We start from the raw sequence: 16,523 nt of genomic DNA, 5'->3' as shown, positions 1-16,523 counted from the left end.
TCCTCCTCCTCCTTTTTTTAACGCATCACAGATTTGCGTGTCATCCTTGTGCAGGGGCCACGCTAATCTTCTGTGTCGTTCCAATTTTAGTATATGCTCTGCCGAAGTGAGCACAAGATTTTTTTTAAGATTACCTTTTAAGATAAGTAGTAAAGTGATCGGTCCATTCTGTGTAACTGAGAAACACAGCCTGTCAGTAAACAACCTGACTGAGAAAAATACCTTGCTTGCTTACACTCTGTTAATCTAGAACAAGTTGCTTGGGTATGAATGTACATGGATTCTTGGGGATAATTTGTTTTTCACCTGTAGTATGTAAAATGCTTAATCATGTAAGGGATATGGAAAATAGCATGTTTTCACTTGTGTTCATTGTAATCATTTGCTTGAGAAATGGAATGTGACCCCCTTGTAATTCCGATATTGCTTGAGAAACTTTGCTGGGGTATATAAGCTGTAGAGGAAAAGTATACAGCAGAAGAATACAGAGGATTGAAGAAGGGAACCATCAAGAGATGTGTGAGTGCCTTTTCTCCCTACCCCCTGAGATAAAAATGTCTTAGCATACACTGACTCCGTGGCTCTCCCTTTTAGTCCCGTGCTGCTGGAGGCTGGCCCCAGGCTACAATAAATCTGATGGCAACACTACTCCTGAAACTGGGAACATTATGAAGTAGAATAGGAGCTACTGGGAGATAAGTACCACAACGCAGTGGTGATCTGGCCGGCCACATACATAGCACAGAAGATCTGAGAAAGGGAGACGCTCACGCTGGGTCAGACAGAGTGAGGCCTCACAGGATTTTATGCTGCTACTCAGAACTGTTCTCTGTTTAACCCTGATACATTGCTTAGCTCTGTAATGTCTTTTAATATTTGAGGATGAGGTTACGGTCAATATTGGTTGACTTTGTGTTGTGTCTAATCTTGTCAACTTGATGGCATTTAAGACTGCTGTGTAGACAGACCCCCAGACATGTCTGGGATGGGGTTTCTAGACTGACTACTGAGGAGGTAAAACTTCACCGTCTGTGGCCCTGTTCCCTGGGGTGGAGTGCTGGGCTGAATAAAAAGAGTTCATCATCATGTCTGTCTTCAGTCCCTTGTTACCCTTTCCTGGAAGACTTTCTCTGCTCTATCCTGTGACAGTGGTGAGCTGGTTCCTCTGAAACGTCTCAGAAGTTTCAAGCCCTTGGCCCTGTCCCTCACTCTCTGAGGGACACTCAGGGTCTTCCTCTGATTCAGTACCTAGTCTGTTCTGAATGGCACAGCTCTGGCCACTCTAGTGGGCCCTGGATCCTGATTAGAGAGGGTCTGGGTGGTGTGTTTGGAGGCCGGGGTCCATAGGTCCTCTGTGGAGACAAAGGTCACTTGGAGAGACCTTGCCAGGTTCCGGGCTTCACCAGCCCCGGTGCCTCTCTGACATCCGTTTCCACATGACCACTTCTGAAGCTAGTGAGAAGACGGCTATTGATACCATCATTCACTTCAGCTGCTGCCTTGCTAGTCCTGTCCCAGGCCTGCTTGTAGGAAGCCTGACTTGGGGCATCTGGAGGGAGGGTGCCCAGGGCTGTCTCACTGCTCTGCTGCCACCAGCTGTGCCCCAGAATGAGCTCCAGAAACAAGCCCAGGACTGACCCAGCCATGGGTTAGATATGAGAGAGAGAGAGAGGGAGGACCAGACGGTGCACCACATCCTAGGGATGTGTGTGGGAGCATTGCCAGGGTTTCCCAGCAGCACCCTGTGTCTAACCAGGCTAGAAGATGGAAAGAGGTGTGTGGGATGCAAGTCCAGACAGCATGAGGGAACTCTCGCCATACTCCGTGTCCAGAGGCTGCGACTGGTGACATGCCCAGAGGTGTGGGGACAAATCCTCTGGTGGTGTATCACATGAGAGCCTCCCTGCCGCGAGCCCTCTAGGAAGCTATCCCTGGGGCCAGAGGGGACACATGAGTGATTATGCTATATAATGGACAAAAGGGCCTGGCTTGCAAGATGCTCATCCCCAGCCCCAAACCCAGTGCTATGCTGGCCTATAAAGCCCGTACCACCGGGGCTGGGGGACTTGGGTGTCAGGGCTGGAGAGCGGTATAGGGCTGGGCCAGTTCTACATTGTCCCCCCTTCTATCCATTACAAATGTTCCCAGTCACATATATCCTTAAACCAGGCTCCAGGGCTGCAATTCTTTTGCCCCATAGAAAATCCGATAAGGGTTTTCACTGACACACACAGATCCGTGGAAGTGGCTAGTTCATGTTCCTTGAACTTCTTAATGGAGAAATTCAGTTAAGAAAGGAATTAAATCATCAGGGCATTCTAAGGGGAAGGGAAGGTTAGTGTGGTAAACCACAGCTTTAGGTGGTTAGTAAAAGCTAAAGAGTTTATTTTCAATAATGATAACATTAATAGGGCATGGATTGTGTTTTAAATCAGCCTGCCTCTTCTTTTCTCCCAGTAGGCATAGAACCAAGCAATCAAGCAACCTGTGTAAAGAGTCAGATAGAAGCTGATGGCTCTTGATCAGATAACACGTACATCAGACGCTGCAGTTCCTAAGAGCCTAGGTGTGGAGTTAGACTCCCTGCTCTAGGTGGTAGGAACAAAGAAGGGACCCAGGCCTCTGGATGGTCAGTTCTGAGCTATGCTGTTGATATCAGCTGTTCTGATCGTGGGTCTTGTAGGGTGAAACCGGAGCAGCAACTTGGGCAGGGAGTGATTCTGCGTCCCTGGGGATCTGTGAATACCTTAGATGGGAAGCTCTTTGCCTGGACCCTGAACTCTGACCAGGTGCCTGCTGATAAAGATAATTGCAGATGGCAGATCTCTGCGCTTACCTAGGAGAGAGGAACAAGGCCTGGCCAGTAGGAAACTGTTCTCACTAGAGGGTTCTGAACTGTGGGAATTAACTCCCAAATATGTAACAGACAGGAAGTTAGCTACAGCAAAAATCTACAGCAAATGACAGCCACTTTACTCACAAATGTAATAACTCCAAAAAGCCTTTCCTTTCGGTTTAGCTTCAGCCAGATCCCTTGGTTCTGATGAGTCGCTTGTGAAATGATGGCTGAGCATTTACTGTATAATGTTGCGGCTTGTAGCAGATCTCATTCAGAGGTTCTGTTTTGTTTGTTTTTGTTTTTTGTTGTTGTTTTTTCAAGATGGGGTTTCTCTGTGTAACAGCACTGACTGTCCTTGAACTTGCTTTGTAGACCAGGCTGGCTTTGAACTCACAGAGATCTGCCTGCCTCTGCCTCCCGAGTGCTGGGATTACAGGCATGGGCCACCACCTCCCAGCTATCGTTCAGAGGTCCTGGATGGGGAATACCGTTCAGTCCAGTGTACTCCATGTCTTCTTAGCCTTTGGCCTTTTCCCCCAGGGCTTGTACCTTATTCTGTAATTGTGTAGTCCTGTTCCCAAGAACCCCATGAAGGCAGAACTGCCACATTCCCATTTACTGCCCCACTACAGGGTTGGGCATAAGGGAGCTCTGCAGGGCTGTTTAGATCCATGGAAAGTCAAAACAACACACACGGTCCCAGCCCCTGGACTGAGCATGCAGGGAGAAGAGAATAATCAGAAGCCTATGAGGACTGGAAATGTGCTGAGATATAGGGAGCTGGAAGAGTAGTAAAATAACAAGAACCATGTAGGGATCCCCCTGAGAGAGGCGCAGGGAGGTTGCTGCAGTCGCAGGAGAAAATGAACATAGCTTATGTGGGGTTCTCAGTGCCTCTGGTGACACTGTGAAGATGGGCCCTGGCCACCAGGCTCCTTGGAGGTAGGAACTGGAATTGGAACAGCAGGAGGACTATGGGATCTTGGGATCTTGATGCAGGCAGATTCTAGGGGGAACATACCCAACCAAACAAAGGCAGAAAGCTGCCCAGTTCCTATCCAAGCTCTCTGCTAACGATTTTGGACCCTCACAAAATCCTAATTGGCAGATGACTGGCGAATGTATGAAAGTTACCTGCATCTAGGGGGTAGGAGTGGGGTGATACCCTGATGGATTGTACTGATATGGTGGGGAAAGATGTGTAGTGTTTCTTCAGATCTAGAGTCCTCCCTTGTTATTTTCCTGCCCTCCTAGTTCTCTACATCTCGGTACATTTCCAGTCCTCATAGGCTGGAATATTCTCTTCTCCCTGTCTACTTAGCCCAGGAGCTTGGAGCGTGTGTGCTGTTTTGACTTTACGTTGATCTAAGCAGCCCTGTCAAGCTCACTTAAGCCTCCGTTATCAGGTGGTTTTGAAAATATTAGAGGCTGGAATCAATGACAAATCACTCTGTCATTTTCCTGTCACTTGGTCCCTCTCCCGAGGGCCTGACAGAACCTAGGGATTCCTGGTCCTGTAAGAGTGAGGGACGCAGAAGTGTGGTGGGTTCTCTAAGGTCTCTGGGCAGGTGCCATGGAGAGGCATCTCTAGTGTGTGGGCCGAGGCAGCAGCAGCAGCAGTGTGTGCATGAGGTGTTAATGGGTTTGTAGAAGCTTTGGTGACAGAATTATCTTTTCTTGTCTTTGTGGGTTGACAACCTTGGGGGCAGTGCTGGGCTTGTGGAGAGTAGGAAACACATTTATCAAGGGGGTTAAGATGGAGTGATTGTGTTTATTTTGTGTAGGAACAGCCAACCTCAGGAGCAGTCAATCTCACCGTGACCTCAGGAACCAAGTGATGCCCTTCTTGGGGCCACTCTTGGCCCCACCTTGCTCCCTAATATGTCCCTACTCTGGCTTTTCTACCCAATAAACAAATTCTGTATCCCATGACTCCTTGACTCTTTGGAGATGCCCTTGGGCAGGGCACAGTGGGCCCTGTCTTGATTCCAACCCTTCTGGGGAGACTGATGTAAACTTTGGCAACCTAGGGGATCCCCACCCCCCCAGGAAAGGAGCAGGAGGTTTCATTTAAATTTGGTACCAGGAGGTTGCTGCAATCACAGGGAAAAATGAGAATATTTTATGTGGGTTCTCAGTGTCTTTTGTGAAACTGGGGTGCCTTTTGAAGATGGGTCCAGGCTCCTTTGGATGCAGGAACTGGAGCTGGAGCTGGAACAGCAGGAAGGCCATGGAGTTTCTTGTCTGGGTTTGGCTTCCCACTACTGTCTTGATCTTGGGTAAATGGTTTGGCTCTCTGGGAGCCTAAATGGGTCAGGACAGTGGGCAGTGTGTTCCTAGGCCTTGCTTGGCTAGCTGTCACACGTATTCCATGACAGACCTCTGGGTTCCTGGAACTAGCTCCTTCCAGTCTTTCTTCTCAGATTAAGGCACTGAGGCACAGAACCTGGGCAAGTCATTCAAGGTCACATGACAGGCAATCCAGGTGTGTGGTCAGGTCCCATGGTGTAGGCTCTGCATTGCTCTGGAATAAGCTGTGGGATGCGGAGGTCCCTGTGTAGGGAGCATCACTGATGTTGTCTTCATGGCACGGAACCCCCATTCTTTTACTGGGTCTCGTTCTCATATGCAAAGGGCCAGGATGGGGTGCGGAAGGTGCTGCAGTTCTGGTCCATTGCTCCTCAGTGTGTGGTCCTCAGATAACCAGAACCAGAAGCAGTCAGCCCTCACAGGTGCTGCCCTCATCCTGTCCTGGTCACCCAGAAAACCAGATGCCACCCACTCCACTTCCCTTTCTCTCACTCCTGCCAGCCAAACCCATCTCTGTGTCCCCAGGGCCCCTGGTTGTCAGCCTGTTGCTGGAGCCAGTGGGTGCCCAGCTTCCCTCCGGAATTTTCAAGGCCTTTGGATGGTTCCTTGTGTTACCCAGTGTGTTTCCTCTCCTAACTCATTCCTTACACCTCTGTGTCAGCCCACCCTAGTGTCTACAATAGCCTGGTTCCCTATGTAGGGTGGGCATCAGTGTCTGTGACCTTCTTGTGAGCTGTGTAAGACTGAAGCAGCTCCATGTGGGTCCTGACGATTGGAAGCCCCTCCTGCAGGATGAGGGATGCTGATCTTGGTTGAGTCATTTTGGGTAGCCTGGGGCCCCTACCAGCCTAACAGCTCCTGCCCCTCTGCTCTACAATCTGTGAGCTAGAGAATTGGGTCCCAAGGTGACCAAGCCCTTTTGGGGGTGCCAGTTTTAGCTTTTCCTCCAGAAAGTGAGAGGCTTTGTTTTAATATAGATCGCAAATAAAGTAAATTTTGAAAATAAAAGTTGCCTACCTTAAAAAAAATTCTCAGGGGGCTGGAGAGATGGCTCAGCGATTAAGAGCACTGACTGCTCTTCCAGAGGACCCGGGTTCAATTCCCAGCACCCACATGGCAGCTCACAACTGTCTGAAACTGCAGTTCCATGAGATCTGACACCTTCACACCAATGCACATAAAATAAAGTTAAATAAATCATTAAACAAATTCTCGGTTGCCTGAGAGATGTTTGTTTTATGTATTTGAAAACTGTGTCATTGGGGGTAGAAAGATGGCTCAGTTAGTAAAGTGCTTTCCTTAGACCCCGAGGAAAAGGCAAGGCATGGTGGTGTGTGTCTGAAATCACGTGGTGCAGTCCCGGGGAGAGGGAGACATGTAGATCTGGGGGTGGGGGGTCACTGGCTAGGCAGCCTGGCCTCCTCAGCAGTTCAGGGTTAGTGAGAGAGACTGTCTCAAAGAATATGTACCCTACCAACTAATGACCCAACTAACTAACTAACTAACTAACTAACTAACTAACTAACTAATAAACCAAGCAAATCAAAACAAAGTGATTGGCTCCCGAGGAGCACCACCACTCTGGCTTCCATACCCACGTGAATATGTGCATGCCTTTCATTCAACAAGAACACACCCTATACAAATATGCATACATACACCCCCAACACCATATACAAACATGCATACATACACCACACACACCATATACAAACATGCATACATACACCACACACACCATATACAAACATGCATACATACACCACCACACCCTGAAGTTGTGTCACTTGAGAGTCATAGCCATAGGCAGAATGCAGGATTTTCCTGGAGGGCAGGATGTTGCAGGAAGTGAAGTTTCTGGTAGGGGACCCAAGGCTCTATGTTCAGTTCAATATTTTGCTGTTTTTTTTTTAAATCCTGTACAGTTTATCTCCATTTGGAGGTCTTTCAGTTGTGCCCGTTGCTCAAATATTTGAAAGATAGGTAACTTTAATTCTGTAGTTTTGCTAAGTCAAAACAAAACAAAACCAACAATAATTTTGGATGAAATTTTGCTGATGTTTTTAAATATATTGTTACAAATGGGGAAACTGAGATGGTGCAGTCTTAGCATGTGGTCTATCATTGTCCAAATACCAGGATGGAGGCAGCTTGACTGCCACCTTAGCTTAGTCCAACCCCTCTCTGGGTGTGGGTTGATGCAGAGTGAGCAGAAATTGAGTCTCTGAGCAGCTGGTAGCCAGCTTTGCCCAATGACATTCCCTGGGTGGTTCATGCTTGCCTTCTCTCCAAATATAAGCCCTCACCCTCCATAACCAGAAGCCACAATCCAGGCCCTGAGATGGAAGCCAGGCTGCTGAGGACCGTCTGGGGACTCTTCCTGCTGTACCTGCTGCAGGCAGAGTCTGCAAGTAGTGTGGACTTAGTGCCAGAGAAGGTGCCTCTTTCTTCTTAGCTTGGAGGCGCTACTGGGTCTTGATGGGAAGTTGGACAGGGAGAAAGGGAGTGCCTAGGCACGGGGAGTCTCTTCCCCTTCCACCCATCTCCTAGTTAGCTACAGCATGGCCGGCAGAGACAGGACCCACTCCTGAGGTCCCTGTCCCAACGGCAGGCAGCATAGGACCCTTGAGAGACACTGAGCTCCGTGGACCTCTCCCCTCCCTGAGTTTTTTCATGTGCCTCCTGTGTCAAGAAAGTAGAGGCCAGTCACCTCTGGGTTCTTGTTGATTTACAGATTTAGGGTCCTTTCCGGCTCCCTGGTTCGTGGGGTTCTTATGACCCCCTCCCTGTGCACTGTGGAGCCAGAAGAGGACTTCTCCATAGTGGATAGCTTGTCTGCCTGGATTCCACTCTCTTTGTCTGGGATCCTTCCTGAGACCAGCAGCCTCACATTGTAAACTCAGAGGGGTCAGGCTTTGTGAGACACAGATTCTTTTCTCTTGTAACAGTAACCAGTTTCTAAAAATTTCAGGTGATATCCTGTGCCCTGGGAACATTGCTATATAGGAAAGCATGACCCCAGGGAAGTTGACCCCATGCTTGATTCAGTGTGCCGGCTGTAGGCCTGAATGCTTCCTCTCCACACACCTGTTGGAAAGGTCTCCTGGCAGACTAGCCTTGGGTCAGGATCTTCCAGAAGGGACATTTCTGTCTGGTGTCCTGAAAGGTCCCCCGGGAAGGAAAACATGGCTGAGGACAAATGGCCCCCTCAGACCTGATGGAGGGTCCCTGAAATATCCTCTATAGCTCAGGTGCTGGAGACCTAGTGTGGCTTGACTGCTCGGAGCTAAGGCTAGCTCTAGTGCCGTTCTCTAGATTGCAGGGTTCTGGAAGGAAGTGGCTGTGACTTCTGAGCAGAACCTGGTGCTGAAGACTCAGAGGAGGGTAGAGGGCTTGTTCCTCACCTTCAGTGGAAGGAACATCACTGTGAAGGCTGTGTACAACAGGTAAGAGGCCTGGGGCATTTGGGGATGTGACCTGCTGGGAAGGAGGAGACGTGTCTGTAGTTGAACACAGTCCGGATGAGATCATCAGCGTGCAGGCTAACCTTCCCTGAGTCCACCTTAGTGGGCACTCCCACCACAGAAGAAACTAGATCCAGCTCCTAGAACCGCATTTCTGCCAAAATATAAGCGAGGGCTTAAGATAAAGCCCTGTTGGTGGATAAAAATGTGTGGCCAGTAGCTGGTTGGCTCCCTGAAAGTGAGAGGCTGGGGCCCCCTGCCCCCTGAATGGCCCCCTTTCCATGAATTCTGGGCTTTAGGATGCTCCCCAGCTTGTCAGCCCTCTTTCTGAAGGTATGCCCTATTCAAGAATGTGCTCATCAGTTAGAATGCGGGCTGGTAGGTTCTTATTGTTCTGTTCTGTTCTGTTTGTTCTGTTTGTTCCGTTCCGTTCTGTTTTGTTTTTGAGACAGGGTTTCTCTCTGTAACTTTGGAGCCTGTCCTGGAACTTGCTCTGTAGACCAGGCTGGCCTCCAACTCACCTTTCAAACTCTGCCTTTGTTTTCTTCCTGAGTGGTGGGATGAAAGGCGTGTGCCACCACCACCTGGCTAGGTTAACAAACAATGTGGTGCTTTCCAGCTCAGGAAGCTGCATGACAGAAACATCAGTGGGTTCAGGAAGAGACACTGTTGGGGAATTTGCTTTTCCTGGTAAGTCCTGCCTTGTTGGTAACATTGCAGCTGCCTGGCCCTGTATCCTATCTCCCCCTGGCCCGGAGGCTCTCTGTGCCATCCATGAGATCCTCAGGTCCTGACCCCAGGCCCCTCATCTCTACTAGTGTCCTGGGTTGGCCTTCAAAAGTTCTCTTCCCAGGATGTCAGAGGCAGGTCCCAGCACTAGGCAGAGACACAAAGAAATTAGGTTGTGCAGATCCAGTCTCCGAGGTCAGCCCTCCCCCCACACCTTCCCCCAGAGTGTTCAGGTCTGAGCAAGGCTCCCTAACCCAACCACTGACTCCTGAAGGCCAAAGGAAGATCTATGTGCTGGACACGGACTATGAACACTACACCATCCTCAAGTTGTCACTGCTCTGGCAGGGTAGAAACTTCCATGTACTCAAGTACTTCAGTAAGTTGAGCCTGGGTTGGGGCAGAGCCCTGTGGCTGCCTTTCTTCAGGCTGCCAGCCCAGCTCTGCTGTGCCCCACAGCTCGGAGCCTTGAGACTGAGGATGAGCCAGGCTTCTGGAGGTTTCGGGAAATGACAGCCGACCAAGGCCTTTACATGCTGACCCGACATGGTGAGCATAGCACCTTGAGGAGGATGCTGGACCATGCCCTGTTATGGGGTCAGCTGCCCTCCTGACTGAACCACCTGTTGTCCCATCCCACAGGGAGGTGTGCTGAGCTCCTGAGAGAGGTGAGCCCATTACTTGGTCTACATTGCAGCCCAACACTCATGGAGCCCCTGTTGGCACTCCTAGGTCCTGGTTCTGGAGAGGAGGGGTCCCCATCCGTCCTCTGATCAGGACAGACAACAGCCCTAATGGGCAGCTTCAGATGCATCTGTTTTGTAGTCTGGAAAGAACGGTCTGCCGTGTGACCCCAAGCCGTCGTGCTTGGGTGTCATGCCTTTGGGTGTGGGACAGAATTAGGTTGGACAAGAGAGGTCCCTTGTTTGTATTGTTCTGTTCAGCAGGGCTGTGCAGGGCTCTGGGTCAGCTCAGTCCCTTCATGTCCTGCCAGCTGGTGAGATGGCGTTCAGCTCTGTTGGATATCTTGGGGTTTCCTGTGTCTAACACCATCCGAATCCACTACCTACACAACCTCACTGTCACAGCCCACACCCCAGAGGTTGACACTATAACCCACTTTGCAGATAGAGACTCCCAGGCTCAGGGAACCAGTGCTTTGCCAAAATCAGGCAACAGGGGTGCCAGGTACCTAGCTTGTGACACTTGATCAGCACCTCAGGGTCCCTGAAGGCCCTAAGCTCTGCCGTTCTGCCTACAGGGACTGGTCTGAATAGCTTCTGTCCAGGCCTGCAGCTGCAGCCCCACACATCTGGCCTCTCCTGCTCCTACCCGAAGGGCCTCCTGCACCTGCTTCAAATAAACCCTGCTGCCAAAGGCTGCCCGTCCTCTTTCCTGGGGTCAGGGAGAGGGGTGGCAGGAAGGTTCATGTGTCCCAGGTGGAGGAAACAAGCCTGCAATTTCTGTGAATACTTGGTGAAGAATGCACCTCACACACAGGGCAGCCAGTTCTAGTTGCCCAAGTGAAAAGGTCCTGCTCTGCCCTGCCCTGCTCCGTTCATGCTTTCCCAGTTAGTGGGTCCCACAGTCCCTTCTGCAGTCTGGGACAGTGTCCATCCTGTCCTCGAGTGCTGGTGGCACCTCAGGATGCTCTGAGGAAACATGAGAGCAGGTCTGGAGCTTTCCGGGCCTCTGGGCAGTGGGGTAGCAGAGTCGTGCTTTTCAAAAAGGCTGTCACATGGTCCAGGCCATGCCGGAGGCAGAGCCTCCAGGGAAGACATGCAGAAATGTGTGTCTCTGGCTTTGAAGGACCCTCTGACCCTCCCAGTGCCCACTCTGCTGCGTACCTCTACACCTACCCCTGACACATCCCTGGGAGGTGTCTGGCCCCACTGGACAGATGGGCAGCTCACCCTCAGTGGACAGAATTGAGTCCATACCGGGACCCCTTTCCTGAGGCCAGTGCTGGGTTATTTGCCACATTCTGGAGATGGCAAAGGTGTTGCAGTGGCCACTGTGTGTGTCTTGTGGAGAATAAGTGGGAATAAGTGGGGCAGCCTGCAATTTAGCAGGATCCTGGAGGATTCCTTTATTTATTCGAAAGGTAGGAAAATGCTTTTCATCTCTCTTGAACATTGGTTAAACACAGATTATCTAAGAACAGATCCTTACAATTACTGCTGGGCATATACCCCACCCACTCAAAAGTCCTGGAGCTGGAGCTTCCTCCAGCTTGTTTCATTGGCCTCCGGGGATCGCGTACAACTCAGTTTGTAGGACGAGATTACTAGCGTCAGGATAGCTCAGTTCTGAATGGACCCAACATTCTTCGGAGTTGGAGGGGTCAGGAAGGACTGGCTTGGTCACTGACTGCTAATCTGGGGTTTGCTGAGATGCAAAGAGCTCTGGGTACAATGTTAGTGGCTGCCTGACTTTTCTGGAATCCAGAATAGTCAAGAGTTGGGAACACTGGCTTGTGGCTTCTGTCAGAAAGAAAGAGGGTTTATCAGGTTACAAGCTGGGTCACCGGAAGATCCAACTGGCCATCGCCTCTCTGTGTGCAGTAGCTGTTCCTTCCTGCAGGACTCTGAGCCCTGTGTCAACTTTATGTTCCTTAACTGTTCTCCCCGTTTTCTTCTCCCTGTCTCCTCGTTCCCACTTCTTATAATTTGTACACTGGCTGTTATTGCCAATACTCGTCTATCCTTGCCTGTGCCCTGCAGGATCAGAACCTGGGTGTTTCCCTGGGGAGTGATGTCACAGTGGCTGTCTCTTTGCTGTGGCGCCTGCACAGGTACCCCGGGCCCTACGGGTTTCACTCTTTACCTGAAACCTGGAGGTTGTGGTCTCTGCTTACAAAAACAAGTGGTGGGTAAAGCTAATGCCAGGGAAGCAGGGCTAGCTTTTGCCTAGGCATGTTGGCTGCTCATCTGGTGGCCCTTGCCTGACTGCTGTGGCTTCTTCAAAGTCCTCAGGAAGAGAGTCACAGGACTGGAGGGGGTCACGGGTCTCTGGCCCACTCCTTAGGATGCTCAGCCCCCTGAATGTAAACCTGCCAGAGTCCACCATCCACGGTTCCAGTGTCCTCAGTCCTGCCCCCGCCATTCCCAGGCTTCTGTTGCCTGGGTCACCCATTCTGGTTGGCAGAGTTCTGCCCCTAGCTAGTTGTCTTCTTCTCTGGGTCTATGACCAAAGTCTGCCTAGGGACCTTGGTGGTGCCTGCTCTGTCACCTGCACACAGCTGGAATGGAAGAGCGCAATTGCTGAACGGATAGATGCATACCTGAGTGGACGCCCAGAGGCAAGATCTGTGTCCCCTGAGGCGGTCCCCTGCGTCCCACCATCCAGCAGGGGGGGTGAGTCACCTGTCTGGTTTACAGTGTGCTTCCAACCGAACCCAATGAAAATCATCTGTGCGTATCTTAAGCACCCACTAGGAAGGATATGAAGTTCAGAGGCTCTGAGCCAAGGGCTGTGGCTTCCTGTGGTTGGAGAACTGAACCCAGATACCCACCTGCTAGGCACATGGAAAGCAGCATGCTCTTCACCCTGCTGGGGCTGTATGTGGGACTGGCCTCTGACACAGGGGCTCAAGGACTGAGCCCCTTCGACGCAAAGCAGGTAATCCCAGTTATAGTGAGCCAAGTTCAGTGCTTTTCCATGGGGGTCGGCCCTACCCAGAGTCAGCCTTCAATACTTTATCGTTTTGGGTACCATTTACCCCTAGAACTTTCCAGACTGCTGCATCCCTTGGAAGGGAGGGATGTAGAATGGCGTCAGGGTCCCAAATCCTGGATGCTGGTCCATCTGGGTGGTTCCTTTCTCTGATCTCTATCCCCCAGTTTAATAACGGCTTTTGGTATGTGCCTTTGCTTCCACAATTGATGACCAAGACTCAGAGAACAACGAGAAGCTGGGAGCCTTGAAAGACGTGCTGGAAATGCACCTTCTGAAGGTGACCACCGCCTATTACAAGTGAGTTAAGGCCTTGCCTGTGGCCCTGGGGGAAAGTTGGGCTGTCCTGTACAGTATGGGCTAGCCTCTACGGTGCTCTCTGCTTCCTTGGAGAAATATTTACCCGTGTCTGCACCTCAGCCTCAGCTGTAGAGAGGGATGGGGTGGGTCAACTATTTCAGATGGGACCAGACATCTTTGACATCCTGGGTGTCCCACAGTTTACCAAGACAGTTTATGGAGTGACATACAACTCTGCAGTCATGATAGGAGTCTGGCCTCCAGGACTGCCACCCTGGATGCTGAGCAAAGCAAGTAACTGACCAGACAGCTTTAAGGTCCAGTTTCCTAGCTCTAAGGTCATGTGACCTGAGGAGAATTGAGGCAAGGCCGACCTGGGCTATCTCTTCCTCCTGGTGCACAGACCAGCAGTGTCAACATCCCCATGTCTCCACTGGCCAGTAGATACCTTCAGGCTGCACACGTGAAGCCAGATTACGTCCATAAAGACACATGCATGTCCCCTGTTCCCAGAGTTGCCCCTTTTAAGTGTCATTTCTTCCCAGAGTGACACTCAGTTCTGTGTGTCCTTCTGCTCCTCAGTGGCTGTTTCCCTCAGTCATGCATGTATTTGATTCCCAGGGAGTGTGTCTTCACATGTATGCAACCATGCTTCTCAGAGTAGACATTCAAATGCTTGTTCTTTCACCTCTCCGTGCCCCTGAATGTGTGTACGTCATTCAGAATGTGTTTATGTCAGAATGTGTCCCTCAGCTCTGAGTGTGTCGCTGATTCTCAGAGAATAAGTCTTTCAGGAACAATCAAGCCTCTTCGCATGAAGATTGTGTTCTTCAGACATGTGCGACCCTGTTCCTCAGAGACTATGTACCTTACACACGTGTGTGTCTTTGCCCCTTAGAGTGTGCCTCTAATACGTGTGTCCCTGTACCTCCAAGTGTGTTTGTCAGTCACGAGCATCTCCCTGTTTCTTAAGAGCTTCTCCCCAAATACGTGTCCCTTTACTTCAGGAAGTCTGTCGTTCACATATGCGTTCCCCTGCTCCTGAATGTGTCACTCACTGCCGTCTGTTCATCTTTCTCAGGCTGTGCCCCTCAGTGGTGGGGAGTGGCTATCTTAGGTCTGTTTGTTCTTGTTCCAAAGACTGTGTCCTTCAGAGGCAAGCATGACATTTGTTTCCCTTAGATGTGTGTACATTCCTGATCCTCAGGGTGTGTCTGTTGTCTCTGTGTGTCTGTGAACACAGGTGAGTGGTTCCTCAGGAGTCACTGGATGCATTTTTTACAGCCAGTACTCTTGCTACCCCATCTGCTTCTCACTGGGTAGCCACTCTGTAGGGATCCTATTCTCTGGGGTCATAGACTCAGCAGACATTAGGACACCTGTATCTGCCTGGTTTCTGAACTCCTGGGTTGCCCACCATGTGTAGCACCTCAGAGCATACCGTGTAGGCCTGGCAGGCAGGAGGCTAGGAGTCTCCTTTTTTCCTTTATTCTCCTTCAGTTTTTTTCCCCCTTGTCTGTCTGTCTAGCCCAGGCTTCCCTGGGCTGATGCGGGATGTATATGCCCAGGGATATACCTAAGAGGCCCACTCCTTGCCACTGAGGGACCCAGTGTTTCCCGCCTTTGTCTGTCTAGCCTAGACTGCCCTGAGGGGCATATCATCCTACTTGGCCTCAAATTGCAATCTTCTTGACTCAGTTCACCTCCTAGAGTTGGGATTACAGGCTGGCCTACCTTCTTGTCTTCTTAGTAACAAACGCTGTGTGCTGGAGAAGGTGCCGGCCCTTGCAGAAGATGGTCCAGGGAAGTTCAGGGTCAGCAGAGGAGCAGGCAAGGATGCTGTCCCAGGTTTGGTGGGTGTGGTGGCCTATCTGGGGCATTGTGGTTTACTCTCAGTGTGGACTTATTACTCTTCTGGATGTGGGGGTCCCCTGTCTCCCTGGAGGTGTTGTTTGGTGTATCCTGACTGAGGTCTCAGTGCACGGCTGCTCAGTATCAAGATGCCATGCCCAGATGTCAGGAGCCTGGGTGGATGCCCCTGCAGCCTCTGTCCCTGGCTGGCTTCTGTCTTTGCCAGGACTTTGGCAGCTTCCTCTCTGAAATCCTAGGTTTGATTCAGCATTCCTTTATCTGGGTCAGTGGGGACCATGCCCTCCTCTCAAGGCTGCTCGTGTGTTTCGGGTACATGCTTGTGTGTGTATATGTGCCAGACAGAAGCTCAGCTAGGAACTGAGAGCAATGGCTGAGAAGGTGAGAGGGCTCTGTTCCCCGTAAACAGAGACCTTTATATTGAGGCTACAGACTACAAGACCTTCTACATCATCTTTTCTGGCATTCCAGCAAAAAATCCGTACTATAAGACCTTGAAACTGTACAGTAAGTCCAGCCTGGACTCATCTGGGGTTGGGATGGGTGTCAACCCTCCTATTCCTCACCTCTTATACCTCACCCCACCTGGGGAGGGGATAGGAGAGCATCCCAAGGCTGTGTCAGGGTTGCGGGGAGAAAGTCTGTAACTAGAGAAATCCAGTGCCATGACAGCCCGGAGCCTGGACAATACTGATCAAGCCCTGAAAAGGTTCAAGCATGAGGTCTTGGCGCAAGGGTTTCCAGAAGGAAGCATACACGTTTACAAGCATGACTGTGAGTACGCCTGACTCGGGTCAGGGCATACCAGGAATGGGTGAAGACCTGGGTCTGCCCTGTCTCTTTCTTGTATCTTCATTTGGTCTTTTTGTCTACAGTGTCGTGTGTGAGTCTCTGGACTAAGCTGGGGCTGTGCTGGGCACCAAGGGTTTGGTGGTTCCTTTCCCATGGCCTTCCGAGCACATCGGTAATGGTAGGGGCTTACACTGGCCTGGTATGTGTGGGCAGCTGGGTAGTGTGTTTGTTCACACTTATCCGAGCAAGCAGATAAATGTTCGGAAATGCAGGCCGCCCAAGGATCAAGAGGGCTTAGTTGTCCTATCTGGGCTAGTTTGTCCTCTGGCCTCAGCAGCTGGAGGAGGCCTCTGTGGTGGGGTCTGATGCTCTCCTGCCTCCATCTCATGCTGCCCTGTTATGCAGGGAAGTGATCCCAGGTCCTGAAGGAGGTGAGCCCACATCCTTTATTTTATACCACAGCCCTTGTGTTCTGGTCCTAGATCCTGGCCGTGGTGGTGGTGGTGGTGGTGGTGGTGGTGGTGGTGGTGGTGGTGGTGGTGGTG

At 50.8% G+C, this 16,523-nt stretch overlaps 1 protein-coding gene and 1 non-coding gene across 2 annotated transcripts; one reads left to right on the top strand and one right to left on the bottom strand.

Moving 5' to 3' along the window:
• Positions 1 to 9: 9 nt before the first annotated feature.
• Positions 10 to 112, bottom strand: LOC113456024. Its single transcript, XR_003376913.1, has one exon. It is a non-coding gene; the product is annotated as a U6 spliceosomal RNA (small nuclear RNA).
• Positions 113 to 7,490: 7,378 nt separating this feature from the next.
• Positions 7,491 to 10,619, top strand: Lcn8 (lipocalin 8). Its single transcript, XM_013355546.1, has 8 exons — positions 7,491 to 7,586; positions 8,465 to 8,595; positions 9,233 to 9,303; positions 9,617 to 9,721; positions 9,802 to 9,891; positions 9,985 to 10,010; positions 10,337 to 10,530; positions 10,604 to 10,619. Exons 1-8 carry the CDS (start codon positions 7,491 to 7,493, stop codon positions 10,617 to 10,619), a joined length of 729 nt encoding a protein of 242 aa, XP_013211000.1.
• The last annotated feature ends 5,904 nt before the right edge of the window (positions 10,620 to 16,523 follow it).

This window comes from Microtus ochrogaster, chromosome 4, assembly GCF_000317375.1.
Source record: "Microtus ochrogaster isolate Prairie Vole_2 chromosome 4, MicOch1.0, whole genome shotgun sequence".
Classification (NCBI taxonomy): domain Eukaryota; kingdom Metazoa; phylum Chordata; class Mammalia; order Rodentia; family Cricetidae; genus Microtus; species Microtus ochrogaster.
This window is presented reverse-complemented; position numbering and strand designations above follow the sequence as displayed.